Genomic DNA, 23,250 nt, shown 5'->3' on the forward strand with positions numbered 1-23,250 from the left:
GGAAAAGAGGAAGGTCGAAGAACACAGTATGTTGAGAATTGGAAGCAGACATGAAAAAGATTGCTCAGGAAAGAGTTGGATGGAGAATACTGGTGGGCGGCTTATGCGCCTTCATGAGGGGTAACAGGAGTAAGTAATAATGGAGATAATGAAAACTTGGTTAATTATTTCTAAAAATATTTTCATGAAGACATTTCTAAATACAAATACATTGTGTAAACTTATCTACTAACGGAGATGTAATGGTTGACATGACTCAATCGTATTATATGAACAGATATAGTACAATATGATCTCTACATACAGAAAATAATATATCAACTATTCTCTTCAAATACAGTTCATTTATTTTTGTATTTTTGATCAATATCCATGTTGATTTTAACACGCTAAACTTTACCATCTATACCTACCCCCCCTCTCTCTCTGTTAATTCCCTTAGCTTATGGATTAAAACTATTGTCTTCTTAATCAGACTTTAAGAACCACAAGAGGACGTCTGACAATTTGCCGCACTTCCTACTAATAAGTCTTATATCTATGGTGGGAGAAAATTTCTTAACTTCAGAAAATATTCATTTTAAATTAGTATTAAATGACCTTATATATATCAGAAGGGGTTTTCGTGTATATTATAGTAATGTTAATAGTTGAGATCATGAGTCAATTCAAGCTAGACCACTATGGAAAACCTGGAAGCACTGGACGACACTGCTGAGGAGTCCCACAATGGGACGAAATGGCCTTCCAGTGATTCCACGTTTTTCATGGTGGTCTAGCTTCAATTGACTCATGATTTCAACTATTAAATTACTACACTATCCACAAAAACCCTTCTGATATGAATCAACACATGCAAACTAGTGACTGGCTTCAAGAGGTATTTCCTGGAGTTATAATGAGAAGCAGTGACCACAGGAGTTCAACTGGGTCTGTTGTGAGATAGTAACTCACTAAAGACAACGGTGGATGTGTCGCTCAATTTCGTGGATTAGTTGCAGTTAGACATTAACAATGTTGGATGCCAGCTGGCTCAGTGGTCTAAAGGTTAAGCGTTCACACACGAGACTGATAGGTCCTCGGTTCGAATCTCCTGAGGCGGGATTGTGGATGTGCAGTGCTGAGGAGTCCCACAATAGGACGAGATGGTTGTCCAGTGCTTTCAGGTTTTCCATGGGGGTCTAGCTTCGATTGACTCATGATCTCAACTATTGAAATTTTAAATATATGTGAAGTTGCATTTCAAATAGAAGTAACGAAATAAAATACATCTGTACAGTATTATGTTAAATTTTGCGCTTTCATCATTTAGATTTTCTTTTAAAAATGTATTAAATAAATAGCGGTTCTATGGGTAACAGATCAATATCATCAAGGTGAAGTTTTCTATCTCATACACACTACTAAATACAATATTAGTGAGCCTAAAGTAGTAGTATAACCTACATCAGATGAGGAGGGAAAAAATTACAAAAACAAATTCCAGTTAAATCTCCGAGAAAATTGCTTAAAGATGAATTTCCATACTAATTTTTATAGTCGTTTTTTTAGTTGAAAGAAATTACCAAAATGATTGATACAAACTATAATAATTAATACTAATATAGTAATCTGTCATAGGAATTCAATTTCTGAAGCACAAGAGTAGTTATGTGTATGCTTCATACACAACTTGTGTACGAGTATAATAGGTGTTTGTGAGAGTGTTACAAAAATTGTCTTAATCCAACAATAATTGATAACTGAGCCTATTAACAAAATAATGGAGAATTTAGGATATGCCCATTATTGTATTAAACGTTTTAAACAATCACCGAATAAGAACATCTCAATTCATCAAGTTAGGTGTATATACCTACTTAACACATAACGAGGAAAATAGCTGACATGGTTTTCTCAATATATATATATATATATATATATATATATATATATATATATACTTGGGATGCCTATAAACACGTCAGTAAATAAAAATGAGTGTTTAGGAACATGATAAACAAAGGCTAAAGAAAGGACAGAGTAAGAAAAAAGATTAATTGACAAAATTGTGAAGTTACGTATATCTCCGAGTTAACGAGGCCTAAGAAACATATATACAGACAACCCAAAGAACAAAGGAACAATAACGAAAACAATATATATATCTTGCAAATCATACCACAAAATAATAACAAAAAAGTCTGCAAATCAATAACACAGTTGGTGATATCATCATTGTCACGTGACGAAATTTGTAGTAGAAATAAAGAATGGGAGATATAACTGATCCGACTCCATGAAGAATTGAAATCAGAGAGCATAAGACAGCTGTTCTGTTGTATTGTGGAATTCCTCATCAATATGCATCCACAATACAATTCGAAATTCAACCCAACAAAGGCCTGAGATTTCAAGGAGGATATAATACTACTTAGCCAATATATCAAAATTCAATGATTTGACATTCTTAATATTATAAGAGGCATCCGATTCTACTACAGAGCAATAAAATCTTCCTAATTCAAAATGGCTTTGAAACTGACTAACTTATGGTGAAATCATTTCCAAACTATAGAAAATTCTCACGAAACCACCATCTTACTATAGTACATTTGTGCATTCGAATGACTTACAGAAAATTCAGCATAAGAGTGGTCAAATCAGTCAAATAAATACTGAAAGCTCTGGGGCACTAAACATTTACTTTAGATATTACATACTTTTACCTACTTAAACAGGCAAAAATCTCTTTAAAGACTCAGTAGTGTAATGTATTTCATAGAAATAAATAGATAAAGTACAGATACAAATTTGTGAGGCTTAAAAAGGTCAAACAAGAAATTAATGACAGCACACTGTACAGACCATACAATGGAGCACATTTGTGTACGACATCCGTCGAATCTATGAACTAAAACTGACATTTTAACAGTTGATAAAAATTAAATAGTCTTCATCATCAACTGATTTTAGCTAAACAACCATTGATAAACTAGAAGCAGTGAACAATTGTTCCATTCATATATGGGACTCCACTTCATTAAGTGTATATCTTGGACCTTATCAAAAGAGATCGAACCCAGTACCTTCATACCTCATGGAGAGTTTTCAATTTTTAGGCCACTGAACCGGGATTCATTGGTTTACATGATTAGGTTTAACCAATTAAAAAGTTAACTCGGATGTCTTTTATATCACGATATTCGCAATAGTAATCTAGACAATGCTTACAACGAAAAAAAATCACTACTTTCACACAATCAACTAGAATTAGTTTTGGTTATTTTAAAGAGGGATTTGGAAAAAACCAACTCTTACTTGATTCAAGCGGTGAAGTTGGAGGCAATGTCATATCAAGAACTAAACCACTATCACGACTAGTATCATCACAATTACTAACAGAAGATGTACTAGCAATACCGATAGGCATATGATATTGATCCAAAAAAGTGTTGAAATCATTTTCTGTTTCATTAATCCCATCATTACTATCATTATTACCAGTACCACTTATGTTCATTGTAGACCATGGACAACTAGGCGAGAAGTATTGTTGTTCTGTACTAGATGTCGATTCAAAATTATCCCATAGCATATCTTAAACACAAAAGAAGAATAAGCAAATTTACGACAATAAATCAATGGATTAAGAAAAAACAATCCAATGTAATAAAAACTGTAGTAATTATTCAAAGTAAAAAGAATGTAACAAAGTAAACACGGGAGTGTATATAGCTGACTGACTATGTCCCAGTGTGTTTTAAATAACGCTGTATTCATTTATTCCATAACTATACACTAAATACATCAAAAGTAAAATACAAACCTCGAAGTTACTATTTACTGGAAATGATATAAACGATAACGGAGATGTAAGAAGTCATTATTTTTGATACGATAATTTAAACTAGTAACGCATAAGGTGGAGGAGCGATAAGGTGAGGATAAGTATTAAAACAAACGAAATGTATGTAATTACAACACCTACTAGGTTGTTGTTGCTTTTTACGAGTGACCACATTTTGATAAATCCCAGAGAGCTGTCCTAACAGTACAGGCTTGGAAGTAGCCGCACCCATCAAACTCTGCTTCTGATTTGGTGTCGGTAAACTAACACCACCGCCGCCAACTGTAACAACAGCCGAGGAAGTAGCAGTTCTATTCAAGTTACCCACAACACAACCACCACTATAAGAACCACATCGACCTGGATAAGTTGAAGTTGAATCCAGATAGGCAGTAGGAGGAGAAGTCAACTCTTTAACATTCATAGAATATTGTCCAATTTCAGAGGACATAGAACTACCGCTACGATGACGACCTTTATTATTAGTATCTCGTGTATAACCAGCTGTTGACATAGAATGAGTTAAAACTACTGAAAAAAATTACAATAAATAAAATTGAAATTATAGTTAATAGTTAGTAGAAATTAAACTTGGAAATACAATAGAAAAAGTGAAAGAATTAAGTTAAATCACCCAAAATTTTTGTTAATAAATCAATGTTATATAATGTATCATGGCGAAATGAAATTTGTCAGGGTGTAGAATTGTTATCGTTGAGTCATTAGAAACGAAAGAACAAATGAAGACCAAAAAAGCTCACGAAGATGACCAAATATAAAAAAGCCGTCAGAAAGAAATGATTTAACACTTGATGAATAACTGAAAAGTTCATATTTATACGAAGTAGGTGATGATAATGTTGTCCAGCAAGACAATAAAATCTTCATACTTACACTAGGTGAAAGAATATATTATCAACAAAAACATCCAATCTTTTTCATCACTGAACTTTGAGGGATATCATTTAATGTGAGGGCTGATGATATTCATCAACTGTTCGAACTTAAGTAGATAGGAATGAGATTCGAACGTTTGACCTACATGGTTGAAGGTTGAATGTTCTAACCACTGAATACATTTAATTTATAGCATCGTATCATATCCACTAGTTTTTATGGACACCACTACTTATTAATAAACATTCATATGTGGATTGATATATTAATTGTATAATATCAAGGCACCTACATCAACTAGGTTTACACTAACAGAAAAAAGAACCTGTTTAATGCATATTTATTTTGTAGTCATGTGCTAGTTGAATGTGATTCACATGGTAAAGCAACAAAATGTAAAGAATGATGTCTATGATTGCCACATTATGAACAGAGGTAGACCTACTGAAGATGGATATACACAAACACATATCTCACTATATAATGAAAATGACTAAAAAAGACAATTCAAACATCAATTTGAGAAAAAAAGTGGTCAGTTGTTGATATTAGTTTCACATGCGATAGAAAAGGGTTAACAAAATTTAGTTAGTGTGACGATTATTAAAAACCCAGCTGGTTGATTCATTCTTATAGTTATCTAATATTAATATAGTTTACCTATAACGATTTACATTGTACACATGGGACTAAATATTTGATTATATCACGTAATGAAAAGTATGTAACAACCATAACATTTTATTCATTATATCGGATACATTTAAAAATTGCCCCCTGGTACGACGGAGGGCGGGGAGAGTTAGCTCTTCCTCTCCAAATGCTTACATATGGCCATGTGTATAAGACCACGATCAGGGAAGTCCTACTCACTGCCTTCTCTCGGTGTGGGTGTTGTTTACGAAATCGAGAGGACGAAGCGAGAATATCTGGGGCTTCAACTGGGTTAGTGGATATACAGGATCTACTTAAGGGAGTTGGAGAACCCTGATTCCAAACCAATAGTGCACATGGTCACCAGGATCCTAAGGAAACAAACGGCGTATGAAACGATTGTTGGTCACCGGCTACCATGGGACTGCATCTCCTAAAGTTGCTCTACTGCCTTGTGGATTAGACAGCGGAGCAACGTCTTTCAACTCATCCAAGCCGCTGGCACCAAAAAGTCTAGTGTAAGCGAAACAATCTGTGAAGATGGCAGGATACTGACTACTAACATCTATCGATGTTTTGCAGGATGGGTAGAGTTTTTCGAGGGGCAGTTCGAATGATCTGTTGCTCCGGCAACATCGATTAGACTTTCTTACCCTCTATGGCCTGTGACGACTGATCCACCAAATGAGGCAGTAGTCCGCAAGGAACTCCAAGTCTTGAAGTGCAGACAGAAGTGGTCGAGAAGTTCGTATATCTGGGTAGCTGCATAAGTGCTGGTAGTAGCATGGGTTGTGAGATCAATTCACGCATAGTGAAAGCCAGAATGGTTTATGCCAATCTGGGTCATCTTTGGCACCTTCGTGATGTTAGTCTGGCTGTAAAAGGTCGAAGCTACAACGCGTCGGTGATATCAGTTTTGCTCTATGCTTGTGAAATCTGGCCTCTCCAAATTGAGGATGTTAAACGACTTTCTGTGTTTGATCATCGTTGTCTCCGAAGGATTGCTGACATCCGGTGGCGACACCATATTAGTAATGCAGAGGTTCGGCATCCTGTGTTCGGGAACAGTGACGATAATTCATTTGGTGTCACTATCTTGAATCATCGACTTCGGTGGTTTGGACATGTTCTACGAATGTCGTCCCAGAGAATTCCACGTCGTGAATTATTTGCCGATGCTGGAACTGCTTGGAAAAAGCGGGGAAGTGGTCAGTGTATGACATGGTGTCGTGGTATGAAAGAAAGCTGTAAAGGGCTGGCTTCTTTAGGTCCTTCACGACTGCCTGGTCGGGGTCCTAGAGATGGTGCAACACAGTGGCTAGAGACGTTATCGGATATGGTTCAGAATAGAGGCAAGTGGCGATCCTGCAGTAACTTTATTTTACTTTCTCCATAAAAAGGACGTAACTCGTTTAACTGAAAGAATTCTCTCTGGCCGTATTTTGCTAATTGAACTGTCTCTTCCATTATTATTATTTCATTATCATACACTAATTTCTATCCGTTATTGTTCTCCCTTTTCTTATACGCACCTTACATTCTTTATCTCTTCACATTCTCATTATTATTATTGTGTGGCGCATATGTAACTGGTGGCCATCTGTACCAATATTTGTGTTCAAATAAATAAGTATCACTATTACCCTTCATATCCACAGTATGGCATAGAGCTACACATACGAGTATGGAACTGACTGATGATAACTTAACTCTTTTTCATTTCGATCCAGATGATGATGACACTAACACTACAGTTTACATAATTTATACAACATCTAAAAGCCTATCTTTCATCACACGGTTGTTCCTTTCTACAAAAGACAAATAGCTAAATCTGTGTAAACATAGTAAAAATGATAAGAAAAAACACTAACATTGTTCACCATAAACGGTTTAAAATACAATTTTAAATACATAACTTCAGGTCTCTAAGCATTAGTCATATTATTTTTTACTATTTAACGTTTTTAGGGATTTGCATAACGGGCTTCGAGTAATGCTCTAATTATGCGAGGGTGATACTATCTGGTTGCCCAAACCGAAGTAGGTAGAATGAGGTTTGAACCTACTACGTAGTGGTTGAAGAACTCCCTAACCTTTAACAAATTGGTACGATGAAACTCAGCCAACTCATGGTCCAAGGGAGGGGTTGTACTCCCGACTATTCACGCGTGTGATGACAGTAAAGTGTTGTATGATAGTAAAATTGGAAAAGTACAGAGCTAACACGATCTAAAAGTACTCGCAAAAAGTTGTATAACCGACCTCTCCTAACCAAGTTCTCTTTTTCGTAACTTCAAAGAGAAATATTCTTCTACAGTGTGAACAACTAGGAAGTGACAACCACTTTAGTTCTCCTAACAACACTCGAGAACAACTATATTCTGTCACAGATACACTATGTGAAAATTTTCTATCAAAATTTAATTTATACTATTGGTCATATAATAATATAATCTACATAAAACTAAACTTAATAGACAAAAAACCCATCATAATAACGGAAATCACATGAGACAAAAAAGCACTAGTTAAATAGGAAGAAAAGGAAAGTGAACAAAACCATTCAAGTACAAAATAATTGATTATTAGTGCAAAAAAGTGCAAAGGAAAAGAGAAGTACAAAGTAGTAGTAATAAATACATTTTGTTGTTGTTTGATAGGATCGATAATTTGTTTATCACTAATACTACTAACCATCCCTAATGGCCATCACCTTATTCTTATTAGTGGCATTAGCATACGAACAAAAACAAAGAAAAAATAGAGTTAGTATTTAAAGTCAGATCAAAATAACCAACTTAGAGTTTGAACGTTGAAAAAAAAATCAAGACGACTGACGATTTGGATTTAAAGCCAACAAGCTAAAAGAAATACGCATCATTACAATGTTGTAATGATATTAACCATCACTACCAACACCATTGTCTCTATTATATATACTTCCATATACTGAAGCGGTGAAGTATAAATAAGAGAAAAAAGATAAGTTTACGTTGAGATTCCAAATTTTACCACATATGACAGACTACAGTAGTACTATTTCGTAGTTCCAAAATGACTATTGATAAAAAAATAATAGTACACCTGACCATCAGCTAGGATAGTAACCTAAATATGACATGCGTACAGTATTTTTAACAATTCGAATAACGAAAACGCTTCTGCAAAATGAACACGACCAGTGTTAATCAGTCATAACATGGGATCTATTGTGCTACTACTATATATACCAAAGTGTATTATTTACCGACTTTTCTAAACAATCTTTTCTGAATGATAACCAGTTATTTTTGAACAAAAAAACGATAAACAAATTTCTTTCTGAACAATATTTGACAAGCTTACTTACCGTTATGAAATTGGCCAGGTATAGGACGACTTCGTGAATGTGAAAAGTGAGTATTCTGAATCGGAGAACAAGTTGAACTAACTGCACTGGGTGATAAAACACCCAAGGAAGAGCATGCTCCAATTCTAGCATCTGAATTTGATGGACCTGGTAATTGAGTAAAATGCTGCCTATCATTACCAGGATTAGCGATCAAGTTGAACGTGGGCCACAAACTTGTTGTACGGGGGGATGTACAACGAGCAAGACGACGCCCACGAATACACGATTGATTTGGCGCTGAACCGAGAGGTGATATCACGTTTGATGTCATAGGGTTTGGTGGTATATGAGAACATCTTCCAGAATGATCACTGGTACTAACTGAAACAAAATATAAAGAGAACAATATGTATATTCAAAACAAACAGAGAGCACAGCTATAAATGTTTGAAATCGGATATTATTTACTGATAAATATATAGGTAAATCTTAAAACAAGCACGAGGCAGTTATAACTCCCTATTAAACATTTAATCATAGATTTCTGGTAAGATGGAAGAATCTGCCCTGTCGAGTATGGAATAAACTTTAGGCAACCAACTTGGCTTTGTTACATTACGCTACGCTATGCAATCAGCAGGAGATATACACAAATATACATTCTTCACCTAATAGGGTGTACATCAAGCTTTAATTCCGCAACTGGTACGAAATGTGAATTAATAAAAAATCAATCGTTTATAAGAAGTTTTGGTGTTTCTAGAAAAGATGGCTATTAATATACAACACGTTTGGGTTAGTGTAGAACAAAATAACAATAAACGAAAAGACAGGTTCATAGTAATAATGATGGAGAATACTAGATATGAGGTCTATAGCAGAATCTTAGCTTTCAAACTGAATACAAAAATTTTGTGCAAATGAGAAGGGTGTGTATTAGTGTTAACTTTTCAAGGTGAATTGTAAAAGGAAGTTTGTTTATCAGGTTACATGAGTGACAATGATAAACAAGAACTTGGTCGGTTCAAATTAACAATTCTTAGTGATTCCCCATGTTTAATCACTGCAAGCAAGAGATGGAAAAGGCAATGGCTGTGGGCAACACCAGACAGCTTTTCAAAAACTGGAATTGAGAAGTCATGAGTGAGTGAGACGATCTCAGAAAAAGACAACACTCTTATCTGCCCTCTGCCCAGACATTTAGAACGACGGGCGGAACACTTCAAAGAGCAGTTCAGCTGGCCTTCAGCTACCCTACAACTACCCAACATTCACAAACAGCCTGAATGGAACATTGAAGTAGGTCCTTCGACTCGAGTTGAAGTTTAAAAAGCTGTAACTAGTCTGAAACAAGGAGGAGCAGCTGATCCAGATGGATTGGCTCCAGAGGTCTCTAAGGATGGTGGTCCAGTTTTAGCGATTAGGTTGACTAATATTTTAGCTAAAATCTGGGAGTTGGACGTAATCCAACCCGACTGGTCGCAATCACTGAGTGTTCCAATATATAAGGAGTCAAAATCATCCTGTGATAACCATAGAGCGGTTGGTTTGACTAATATAGCATCTAAAATACTAGCATCAATAATTATCGGACGCCTAACTAAGACTCGTGAACTGCAAACACGAGAAAGTCAGGCTGGCTTCAGACCTGGTCGTGGCTGCGTCGAACACATATTAACCACTGGTCAGGTTCTAGAACACAGGCATCCTTACCCGCGTCCGACAATGATAGTTTTCCTAGACTTGAAAGCAGCATTTGACTCTGCTGAACAAGAGGTTCTGTGGCAGTGTCTGTCACTGAAAGACGTACCTCGGAATTACATAAACCGTGTGAAGGCCATTCACTCGAACACTATTCGTCGAGTTACAACTTATGACGAACTATCATCCGATTTTGCAACTTCAAGTGGTGTCCAGCAAGGCTGTCCACTATCTCCATTCCTGTTCAACTTCATCATAGATCTACTGAAAGAAATGACTTTCTTGTCGACTGAATTTTCGGGCACTGATCTCCTTCCAGGAGGTCCTTTAATCCACTTAAAATACACAGACGACATAGTCCTGTTTGGTGAAGACGCTGATGAAATGCAGTCTTTTGGTGGCACTGAGCAACAATGCCAGGATGTTTGGAATGAGTTTCTACCCCCCCCAACCCAAATGCAATATCTTGCTTCAGGACTGGCCAACGTCAACACCTGAACTAAGGATATGGAGTGAAGTAGTCGAACGCGTCGACAACTTCAATTAACTTGGAAGTCTGATCAGCCCATAATGGGTTGATATCTAACGAAATCTCTGCACAGATTCAGGAAGTTCGTTTGGCTTAAGTCAACTTACGTCACCTATGAAGAAGGCGAGATATCCGTCTATCAATTAAAGGACGAGTGTACTGAGCAATAGTTTGTTCTATTCTACTTTACGACTGCGAAACATGGTCATTAAGAGTAGAAGATACTTGTAAGTTACCAGTATTTGATCACAGATATCTTAGGGATATTGCTCTCATCTGCTGGGATCACCGGGTAAGTAGTAGTAGTGAGGTTAGATGCAGGGTATTTGGGAATGATGGTAAATCAGTTGATGAGGTTGTGAATCTTCATCGACTGAGATGGTTGGGCCACGTGTCACGTATGCCTGAACACCGATTACCATGACGAGCAATGCAGACTAGTGTTGAGGATGGTTGGATGAAAGTTGGGGGCGGCCAAACCAAAACGCGGCATCAGTCCTCGAAGTCATTAACTTCTAGTCTGAGCCATGTTGGTAGATGCAGACTACTTGGTTGGGGTCCGCGTGACTAACGTAACTAATGGTTGGAAACTCTTGGTGACATGGCTCAGAATCGATCACAGTGGTGTAGTTGTATATACTCTTTCCCTTCCCTCAAACCGTGAGAATGAAATTCCTTTATATCTTTCTTTCTACGAACTAATTCTTTCTTCCTGCATTATATCCTTATACACAATCTTTGTTTTATACATTACCATCATTGAAGTGACTACTTCTATGAATTTGGTGTTCATCTTGTTGTGCTAATGCGATGTGGCAACTTTCACGTCGCATGTATGTGCCTGATCCTTCGTTTTAGCTGACTGACTGACTGAAATTCTACTTTATTCCTGGCATATCAGTAATATTGAGGACAAGCGGGGTGTTTTTAGGGACCGTTGTAAACAATAATAAATAAGCAAGAATACTGTAATATAAGACTTGTTTACCAGTACATATTTTGCGAATACTTTCTAAAAGACTTTCACGCTGAGTATTTTCTTACTAACTGAGGAAAAGATTGGAATTCGAAAGGTTTTCAACTAGTAGTGAAGATTAAATTTCAACGACTAGACAATAATGAAGTAAGATTCTACACTATGGTCTAACTATCTTCAACAATTCTGAAATGATGGACAAACATTAAAGTCGCCGGTGAGTAGACAACCTAGAGAATGTTTTCTAATCGCACACGACACCTAATCAAGTTTGCTCTTGTGTAAATGTTTTGTATGTCTGTCATTAAATCGAATAAAATCTTATTTTTCTGGATAATTATCCTTGATTTTAGTTTTTTCGACAGCCCGAGTCTATAAATCAGTAGCATTCAGCCACACTGTATCAACACATTTTAACTTACTAGTATAGGGGTTGTGGAGATTATTAAGTTTTTGATTGAGATCATGAACCGATTAATGTTAGACCACCTTCGGAAACCTGGAAGCACTTGACGGCCGTTTCGTCCTTAATAATCTCCACAACCACTATACTAGTAATCAACATGTGCTCACTAGTGACTAGCTTCGTGAGGGAATTTTCGGAGTTCTAGTGAGAAGCTGTGACCAGTGGAGCTAATCCATGTCGGGTGGAGACAGGTATCTACCTCATTACAATGGAAGTTGGTCGCGCAATTTCGTGGACTGGTTGATGTTAGACACTATCACCACTGGATGCCGGCTAAGTGGTGCAGTAGGTTAAGCGTTCGCGCGCGAGGCCGAAGGCCCTGGGTTCGAGTCCCGCGAGCGGGATCGTGGATGCGCACTGCTGGGGAGCCCCGAAGTAGGACGAAACGCCCGTCCAGTGCCTCCAGGTTTCCAAAGGTGGTCTGAAATCAATCGGTTCATGATCTCAATCAAAGACATTTTAACTTAATTCGTATATTTTCCGAACTCAAATGTCTTTCATGAAATTCCTTTCGTAACAATATAAAATAAATCATACTTTTTCATACAGTGGAACATAATTCATTCAGTTTTACGTTGGATTGATGAGAGGTTGAACTCTCTACACATAGTAGAAAAATTTTAAAACTGGTACGTATGTGGTCATGAAACAATGACAGTAGCATCACTCTTGTTTGAGGTTACCAGAATGAAAATGGAACTAAAATATTGAGATCATGAATCGATCTAAGTTAGGCAACTGTTGAAAACTCGAAAACATTGGACAACCGTTTCATTCTAATATAGTACTTATCAGCAATACGAAACCATTTTCGCGAGACCGGCAATCGAGTCCAGGATCTTCGATCTCACACTCAAAAGTTCAAATTCTAGACCACTGAGCCAAAATTCAATGGTGAACAAGTCTAACTTTAATTAATTCATAAAATCAAACTAATTTTGTAGGCATTTTCTTAGATATGTAGCTCAAAATGTACATGATTATGTCGATAATAAAAGCTAAAAGCAAAACTAATAATCGACTGAATTTACTTGACTTATTAAATTCTATTGTAGAAGAAGGAAAATTTATCAAATGCTGTTGATGGTAATGATGATGATGTTGACTAGAGGTTGTACGTTGAGATATCTGTTGTTGTTGAGGTGATGAAGTAATTATAGACGATAAATTTGAAAAATTGGCGTTTAAATTGGACATTAAATTCGGTGGTAAGTTATTATTACTGTTATTAATACCAGCAATAGTAGGAGTAGTAGTGGAACTAGTGCCTAAAATACGTAAATTACTATTCACAGCACTTGGTGTAGATAGATGAAGATGTGGAGAATAAGCAGAATATTGTTGATTTTCGCTTCCTCCACCACCATGAGAAATCATTGAAATATCAGAAGGAATATGACGATGATATTGAAAAGAACTAGTTGTTGTCGTGATTCCCGTCGTTAGTGAACTAGATGATAGTGAAATATTATTTGATGATAAACTATTATTATTATTAGATTCCATAATCAGTCCAGGTTGTTCCTGTTGTACATTTGCAGAAAAATCGCGTCCAATCGACATTTCTGAATCGCAATGTGCAAAGGCACAGAAAGGACCACGTGGACAATAACCAGAATTTAATACATCGTTGCATTTTGTCGACTTATATATCTGATGAATTATATTTAATTTGTAGTTAAAAAAAGAAATAACAAGAAAACAATCGATCAGAGCAGATAAAATGCATAAGCGAAAATTGTAATGTAATAACTAAAAGTTACACGAACGAAAGGCTAAATATTTCGAGAAACTAAGTTATACAGAATGTTGTAGACTTATTGATTGAAACACTCAACTTTCAGGCAGTAGGCTGTAGGTTCAAATTCTGGTCTACCTTCAAAGCCTAGTCAACTTAACAGAAGCAGTAGCATTAATCACACAACCAGAGTGACTTAAGGCCAAGTACCTGAACTTGGTATATGAGTTAGATTATTATTAGTAGTAGTAGTATACGACTGTGGAGATTGTTGAGTTTTGATTGAGATCATGAACCGATCAGTGTTGGACCACCATCAAATACCCAGAAGCACTGTTTGACGGTCGTTTTGTCCTAGCACGAGACTCCTCAGTAATGCGCATCCATGGTTCCGCACGTGGGATTTAAACCAAAGACCTTCAGTCTCGTACGCACACGCTTAACCTCTAGATCGGTGAGCCGGCATCTAACGGTGTTAATTATTACTATGTTATTGACTGAAAATTTACCCTTAAAGTCGGATTGAGTGGGACTATAACTTATGGACGACCCAATCAGATTTAAGATAGTGATTCTTGGATTTTAGCATGAAATTCGTTCATACATATAGCTAAATAGGATTTTAGTATTACAGATAATGCCAGTTAGTCATAAGAACTCTAACTCTAATTTCTGATCCTAACTTTTAACTTTACTTCCTAATACTAATGCCTCACAAATTAATTACCACGTTTCCATCCTAGTAAGTGGTTGCAGTTTTTCAAGGAAACTTTAGTACTACACGAAGATCGTCCACAAATCACAGTCTCCCCTGTCTTGTCTTGAGACAACTTATTCACGATAGACGAAAAAAGATGAGATGATTTCCAAGCAAGCAGAAAATAAAATAACCATTGGTATATAAAACGACTGAACTCTATGTCGATTATCGACTACACAAAATGAATATAAAACTATGATTACATAATGACCTAAGGTAGAAATTGATAAGATAATATAGTGAAATGCCAGGGTACGGCCGAGGATGGGGAGAGTTAGCTCTTCCTCTCCAAATGCTTACATATGGCCATGCGTATACGACCACGATCAGGGAAGTCCTACTCACTGCCTTCTCTCGGTGTGGGTGTTGTTTACGAAATCGAGAGGACGAAGCGAGAATATCTGGGGCTTCAACTGGGTTAGTGGATATACAGGATCTACTTAAGGGAGTTGGAGAACCCTGATTCCAAACCAATAGTGCACATGGGCTCCAGGATTCCGAGGGAACAGATGGCGTATGAAAAAATCGGCTAACATGAGACTGCATCTCCCAAACTTACTCCACTGCCTTGTGGATCAGACCTTTAGGTCGAAGGCTCCGGGTGTGACCACTTCATTTTGGCCCCCGGGCAGTATCACAACCCACACACAAATCAAGTGACATGTGTGACGTATGTGTATTCGGTGTCCCTTTATACTAATATTTATGTGTTCAAATAAATAAAGAAGTAGGAAGATATACGAACAGATGTGGAAACAATAACGACATTTATTAGTTAATTAAACCAAAGGGTTACGAAAAACCAGTGGATTTCTACTAAGTCTATTGCACTGATAGTATTGTCGACCGCGGGGTGGCTGCTCTAATTTCTACCGACTGACCAACTTCAGATATCCCAGTACGACCCTAATACTGTTCCCAATCTTCAATATATCAGAACACAAACCGTAGATGAGAATTGTTTATGGGGTCAGGAGAAGAATAAGAATTTACAGACAAATGCATATTTATACAGTTAGGACTACCGTGAATATTGACCAACAGGAAAATGACACGTGAAATAAATATTGACTAATAGGAAAATGGCACCATTTCACATTCGAGGATAGCATTAGACTTAACAAGATAATTTTTGGGATATTTTTCCGAATATCCCAACAGATAGGTTCTCCTAAACTCATCCCATCAGGCTCTGAACACGACGAAGAGCGAAAACAAGTCAGATCTACGTTAAACAAAAGTCCAATGAACGACGGTGAGCAGTCATGGGCAACGAAAGCAAGAAATGTAAAAGGTAGTGGCTGTAGGAAACACCAGACAGCCCTCAAATACCCTGGTACGGCCGACAGTGGGGAGAGTCCGCTCTCCCTCTCCAAATGCTCTCACATGGCCACGCGCATATAGCCTCTGCCAGGGAAGTCCTACTCACTGCCTTCTCGTGGCGGGAGTGTTGTTTACGAAATTGAGAGGACGAAAAGCGAATGTCGGGCGCTTTAACCGGGTTCCAAACCAATGGTGCACATGGGCTCCAGTATCCTGAAGGAACAAATGGCGCATGAACCAATCATTGGTCGACGGCTTCCATGGGACCGCATCTCCTTACGATGCTCCACTGCCTTGTGCATCAGACCTTCAGGTCGAAGGCTCGGGGTGTGGCCCACTAAGAAAACCATCTGCTTCGGTTTGGGCACCCGGGTAGTATCACAGCCCTCACACATATCGAATGAGATTTGTGTGGCGCATATGTATTTTGTGCCTCCTTGTACCAATATCTATGTTAAAATAAATAAATAAAGACAGCTTTTCAGACTAATAAAAGAAACTGGAATTAAGAAGTCATGAGTGAGTGAGACGATCTCAGAAAAAGACAACACTCTTATCTGCCCTCTGCCCAGACATTTAGAACGACGGGCGGAACACTTCAAAGAGCAGTTCAGCTGGCCTTCAGCTACCCTACAACTACCCAACATTCACAAACAGCCTGAATGGAACATTGAAGTAGGTCCTTCGACTCGAGTTGAAGTTTAAAAGGCTGTAACTAGTCTGAAACAAGGAGGAGCAGCTGATCCAGATGGATTGGCTCCAGAGGTCTCTAAGGATGGTGGTCCAGTTTTAGCGATTAGGTTGACTAATATTTTAGCTAAAATCTGGGAGTTGGACGTAATCCAACCCGACTGGTCGCAATCACTGAGTGTTCCAATATATAAGGAGTCAAAATCATCCTGTGATAACCATAGAGCGGTTGGTTTGACTAATATAGCATCTAAAATACTAGCGTGAAACAGAATAGTAATAGTAGTTACTCAAATATTTGTACGTATAGTGTCTAATGTCAAGTAGATTTAAAATTACCATTTGTAGGAGGGAGAGTTGGGAATGCGCTGTAATGAATGATTATTGTATTAAGGAATCCATCAGTTAAGGCTAAACGCTAGTTTCATCACGATAATCAGATTACATACTACAAGTAACAAATTAACAAGGTAGCATTACTTAAATCTAGTTGATGCATGGCATATCACGTTCCTTACAAAGTAACATATCAAAATCACCACCACCTACTATAAATAATACTTCTCTAATCACATACTGAACAACTTTGTCTGGATAAATTTTAGTTTAAAAATCAATGCAAATAACAGTAGAAAAATGGAGATTATGTTTATTTGTACTTTGTGAAGTGATATACTTATTATTTAGGAACGATGAACATTGTAATTACCTAAATAGACATGAATGTCATGCACACTGAAGAAAAAATCAATGTACATTATCAAACATTAAAGTACAAAGTATAATTAGAAGTAAATCAATATATACATCATGTGCTTGTTCATTTTCCTATCAGGTGCCCTACATAAGATTACAGTTACTGAATGACTAAACTACCAAATATTAGTTTTTTTTCGCAATCGCTCTAATGATATACACGTAAAGTCCCTGTTGATAATGAAATATAATGTTTAAAGTTTTCGCGATTGTTTATCTTCAAAGTGAATTACTACTACCACTGCCACTCAGGGAGTGTCAATCGATTTGTCGTAAATGGTTATATGTATATGTATAACCTCACTAAACGAGTGAAATCTCTTTAAAATTATTTTTTTGTTATAAGACGATCTGGAATGTAAACAAACCAGTTGATAGCAAGTAAAAAGAAATGACAGTAACGATAATTTTTTTCAAAATTATATGGATTGCATTTTCCTGTAGAGCGATATTGAGCATTCACTGAAGTTAGAAATGTAAACTAATAGATGATGGGTTCAGAGCTCGACGCGAGACATGAAAAATCCTGGATTTAATCACAGATATGGTTGTGTCTGTACATTGCTGAGAAGTACGATACTACGTACGATAAAACAGCTATTCATTGTTTTCTAGTTTTCAATGGTTGGCAGTCAGTGGTGTAACTTATGATATAATTGATGTATTTAACATATAAACATAAAAAATGACCTTTTTTGATACCTAAACACTCATTAGTTTTACAAGTGTATGTACAACTTATGAGAAAAAGAGTTGAGTAATTTTATGAGATAAAATTTCACAGACTGAAATCATGAGTCAATTGAAGCTAGACCACCATGGAAAACCTGGTCTAGCTTCAATTGACTCATGATTTCAATCTGTGAAATTTCTAAAATCTCCACAAACCCCTTCTGATAATAAAATTTAAATAAATAAAATCTGCGAAGAATTCATCATTTGTACAAAACACAAAATTAATATGATTATTTCGATTTACATAGCGAATACACATCTATTTATTTGATAAGTTCATTTTGAACAACTGTAACACAATCTTTAAACAAATCAGACTGTTTACTTTTAAAAGTTTTTAACTTACTTGTTTCAATGAAAAATTCTAGTCTGATTCATTTACCAGGCAATATAATGGGTACAATGGCACAATGAATCACAAACGTTTAAAAATGTGTACTTTACAAGGAGTATGATAGTCAAGGAGTTAATGTTAGTGTTATCGTTTCATTTCAAATGGGGTTTTAAACTTATCCAAGTAGATTGGTGGTAACATCTTTGACTACAACACTGAGTAATAAGTTCAAATCCATTGTTTAGGGACACTAATTACTTCAAGGCACATTATAATGAAAGAATATAAGCACAAAATCGGGTTCCTTAACCATTATACGTAACATATATACATCTAAGAAAAAACGAACACATTATTAACTTACTTCAGGGTGAAATTGTTGTTCCGTTCGCGTATGACAGTAAACACATGCATCGCCAGTATCACAAAGGGTACTATCTTGCCACTCATCACCAGGTCGAACAATAGGACAAGGAGTACTACGATACAAGAATTTATCAGGAGCTCTTCGTTTATCTTTTCCATTGTGATAAAATGGACATGAATAACCTTGACGACACATTCGCGGTGGTTTCTTGCATAATTCAGTCTTATAACAGCCAAGTACATGGAACATTTCTGAAGAGATTTTTTAGTATAAGTTATAAAGTTAAAATGAGCTTTTAAAGAAAAGGAGAGTATTGAAGAAATATAACACTGAGAAATCATTTTGAAAAAATGAGATAACAAGACAACAGCTATTTAGTGCTTAACAGATTTTACTGATTTCAATAATCAATTTGTAAAGACTATTAATATATAAACTAAGTTAAATTTCATAGCCCTGAGAAACACCTACAGTATGATTGGGTTCTTCAAGTTAATAGTAAAGTCGTGCTGGTTTTATGATCTGTGATTCCAAAAATATGCCACAATTCCCTCCCTACAAACATGTCAGCTCATATATCACGACGATGATGGCTTTCTTGATAAAGTAATGAGGTTTAGGTTGAAAACATCCAGTTTTCTGAACTTGACAGCGATATGCTTAATCTCACCTAAGACTATCTGATTTTAAATAAAACACAGATATATATTAGGCTGCAAACTCAATAGTTATTAAATATCAATCCTCCATAAAATGATACAAGGTTTTAAAACTCAAATTTAACAAAGGAGTTAAGAACAGGACCAACTATCCCGTTCCATTAAAGATAATTACCATTCCATTTGGGATCTTCACTCAATACTCGCTCTTTTTCTAAACTAGCAGGTAGATTAACAGTGAATTTTGAAGAAGCATCCTGAACTTCGCGAATGTCATAAACAGGTAAACGGATGTCATCAGGGCCATGTGCAAAAGCACAATGCAGACCATTCTTGACACAGGCTCCGTTTTCCATAGTTTCATATATACAATTTCCAGTTTTGAAATAGCGTGGATGATAACGTCGTTCCGTGTCACCAGCATTGCGGTGCGCATACGGGCATCTACAAGAATAAGAAAAAATGTTTAAGATAACTTAATGAATTTGCTTATAACTAAAATTGCGAACAAAATTAGCTGGATTGATTTCAAAGATGGGATGAAGGCTGTCACATCCTGGTTCTTCACATCGTGGAAGGATATTTCATGAGGTATGTGGAAAAGGAACTGTGTAGAAGGTGGGTCTTGACGACACAATAGTATAACCGCGGACTCATGAGGCCAGTCACATGAAATTTATGTGAATAGGGTTAGCTGTGTTAACCCCGTACTATTTAGATCTTATTTCGGTGACAAATTGTCCAGTTTCTCTAAGGGTGACTTTTTATAGCCCCCATATTTTGCATCATGGGTGGCTAGTATCACTGGGGATGCTGGTTGTCTTGAAGAGACAACCGGCTGTTATCAAACCTCCGTACAGTAGGTAGTGCGACTTCCGGAGGTGTGGAATTCTCAAACACAACTTACAAGAAAAAAATCAATATGGAATGCCAGGTCAACTTTCAACACATTTTCGTCACATTACTTCGTGGGCTTTCAACCCACTTTTTTAGTCAGTCAGTGACAAAGTAGAACTTCGTACGTACATACATCACTTCGAGTTGCTATACCACATTAGCAGAGAGATGAAGTTGTCAACTCAAATCCCGTTGTGGTGTGGGCAGCCGGGAAGTGATATCAACCCACATACCTGTAACAGCACACGAGACCAAGTTGGTCACATTCAAACCCACTTTCTAGCATATGTGTTTACTGATAAATACTGAGTCCACAAATTATAGCTATTGTAACCAATATATGACCGATTAACTTGATTTTATTCTTTGATTCTTTTGAGGTCTTCATCAATACATTTTCCTTACATTTTACCTATTAATCATTGCGCAGGAGATATCTTTAAAACGTTATGCATTAGTCCTCTGGTCTACGTAATTAGCATAGATTTTGTCTCATACTGGAAAAATTTAATCCATAATTAGTGGCTATTCGATTCATGATAGACTGTCTTCAGATACCGAAGGGAGTAACATGTGGAGACTACTGTAAGGTCTTTTAATGCGTGACCGAAGAATTTATTTTCGTAGCATAATATCTGACCGAAACGAGTTTCTGAATTTACTAAAATCTACCAAACTGAGAAGACCAACACTGTTTAGGAACCGAATACTAAGTCATGTTATCGAATATTTACTGAAGGCATCCAAATGGGCAAATACACTTATTCCATTGGACATAAATCCAGGACTGATTTATGGGTACAACTACCATACATTCACTATCAGTCCACCGAACGAGTGCGAACATAAGGCTTAACTGTGAGGTTCAGAAGGAAACTAAGAGATATAAAGACAGCTGGTGAGTGCTAGCTTAAACAACCCATCATTATCATGGTAAAGGTTTTACAGAACCAGTAAATTATCGTACACCTCTGTCAATGGTGAGCCTTGACAGGATGGGATAATTTAGAATTAAATTAGGATTGTTGTACGTTAAGATGGTACTAAGTTTTATATTTAGTGACTGGTTACTTCAGATAGTTATACATTAGTAAGCAGACTTAACAACATGAACAGTCTGAAACCACCAAAACCGTAAGCAACATTTCAATTCCTAGTTATTAATTTGATAAGCTGAAATCAAGTGCAAAACAAACCTTAAAATGGCTGTTTTCTAAAACCGAACTTTGCCACGTACTAGCCTTGAGGGTTAGATAGTCAGTTGTTGAACGTGCAATGACTCATGTAGAAAAAACTTTCGATAGGTTTTATTATTTTTTTCCACAATTCATTAAGATTTTATTGCGCATCAAAGAAATTTCAGGTTACCAGTTACAAGAAAATTGAAGTGGGGAGAAATAATCAGAGACAATCAATAGACTTTTCTAATATTACTTTTTAACCGTTCAGCGTTTAAGAAGGTCTAATTAACCATCATCATAACTATACATAGACTAATAATTTTATGTCGAGCAACACGTTTACAACTAAATGTTCTGAACAAGATACTATCCAGCTTTACCTCGACTCCCTAGGTCTTTGGATGCAATCACACAAATCTAAATGGATTATGGGACTGAATACGATGTAGCTTCGAATCGATAGTTTTACTAAAATCCTCACACGGATACATAGATTGATTTATTCGGAGAATTACTTCAACCTTATGGAATTCATGACAAAACAATACCATGAAACGACATGCCTAACGACAATAGTGAAACATTACGTTGCAGTCATGTCAGTATTGTATAAAGAATAACGTAGTTTAAGCTTACAGAACTGATTACAAAACTGGTTTACAGGACTGTAAGTTCGGTCACAGAACAGTACAAAGGTTAGAATCGCAGAAAATTTAAAGACGTAAAGCATCACAACTTACTCATTTCCATCAGCACATGACCCACTTGTTTCATCATATTTATCACAGTATACATCCGGATTGTAATTAAAAGTTCCATCAGGTCTCTTGAAAGGCCGCCTCCGTTTCTGGTTTGGAAAGTGCCAATGAAAGCAAGTATAAGGGCGATGAAACTGACACTGTTGTTCAAGAAACAGGAGGCATTGTTGAGTGCGAAATTCGTTTAAATATCTAGACATTCGAGACATATAAATATATAGAATTACTTTAGGTGCCGAGGCTTTTCCTGGCGCATCGTATAAGTCCTTTGGGAGAAGAGAAACTGAATGGCATCATTATTTGTAACCATTATCATTATACTTTAACTGCCAGCTCTGAAGACCATTTCCCAAAACCCCATCCAGACAACGGTCAGCTATGTTCGACCTTGAATCGTGGCGTTGGGATAGGAAACAGACATCGAATGTTGAACAGCAGTGTCAATGGGTGTCAAGGTCATTGAAGTACCAAAAGTTTTTACTGAGATTTCAGTAGTTGCCTATGTATATTTTCATTATGCCCTCGACTATGCTAGTGATAGAAAGTTCAGCCTTACAAAGTTCTCAGGACATTTTGTTTATCTACCCCAATATTTCTTCACGACTATTTGATGAAAATCATCTGACTTTTTTTGCATTTCAGACTTGGTTTGAGCAAAAGGTAATT

At 36.7% G+C, this 23,250-nt stretch overlaps 1 protein-coding gene across 2 annotated transcripts in view; it reads right to left on the reverse strand.

Moving 5' to 3' along the window:
• Nucleotides 1-23,009, reverse strand: part of MS3_00008527 (uncharacterized protein) — a 39,868-nt gene extending 16,859 nt beyond the window's left edge. Inside the window, exons 1-7 of one of the 2 annotated variants that reach the window (XM_051216856.1) lie at nt 22,812-23,009; nt 22,567-22,776; nt 19,924-20,192; nt 19,087-19,340; nt 13,418-14,039; nt 8,733-9,095; nt 3,301-4,360 (exon numbers count right to left, since the gene is read on the reverse strand). In XM_051216856.1, the coding sequence (XP_051065476.1) occupies nt 3,301-3,577 (277 nt within the window). In that variant the 5' untranslated portion in view covers nt 3,578-4,360; nt 8,733-9,095; nt 13,418-14,039; ... (2 more) ...; nt 22,567-22,776; nt 22,812-23,009. Of the gene's footprint in view, nt 1-3,300; nt 4,361-8,732; nt 9,136-13,417; nt 14,040-19,086; nt 19,341-19,923; nt 20,193-22,566; nt 22,777-22,811 lie in introns of those variants that run through there. The other variant, XM_051216857.1, reaches the window with a different exon arrangement.
• Between the last annotated feature and the right edge of the window lie 241 nt (nt 23,010-23,250).

This window comes from Schistosoma haematobium, chromosome 6 (genome assembly GCF_000699445.3).
Source record: "Schistosoma haematobium chromosome 6, whole genome shotgun sequence".
Classification (NCBI taxonomy): domain Eukaryota; kingdom Metazoa; phylum Platyhelminthes; class Trematoda; order Strigeidida; family Schistosomatidae; genus Schistosoma; species Schistosoma haematobium.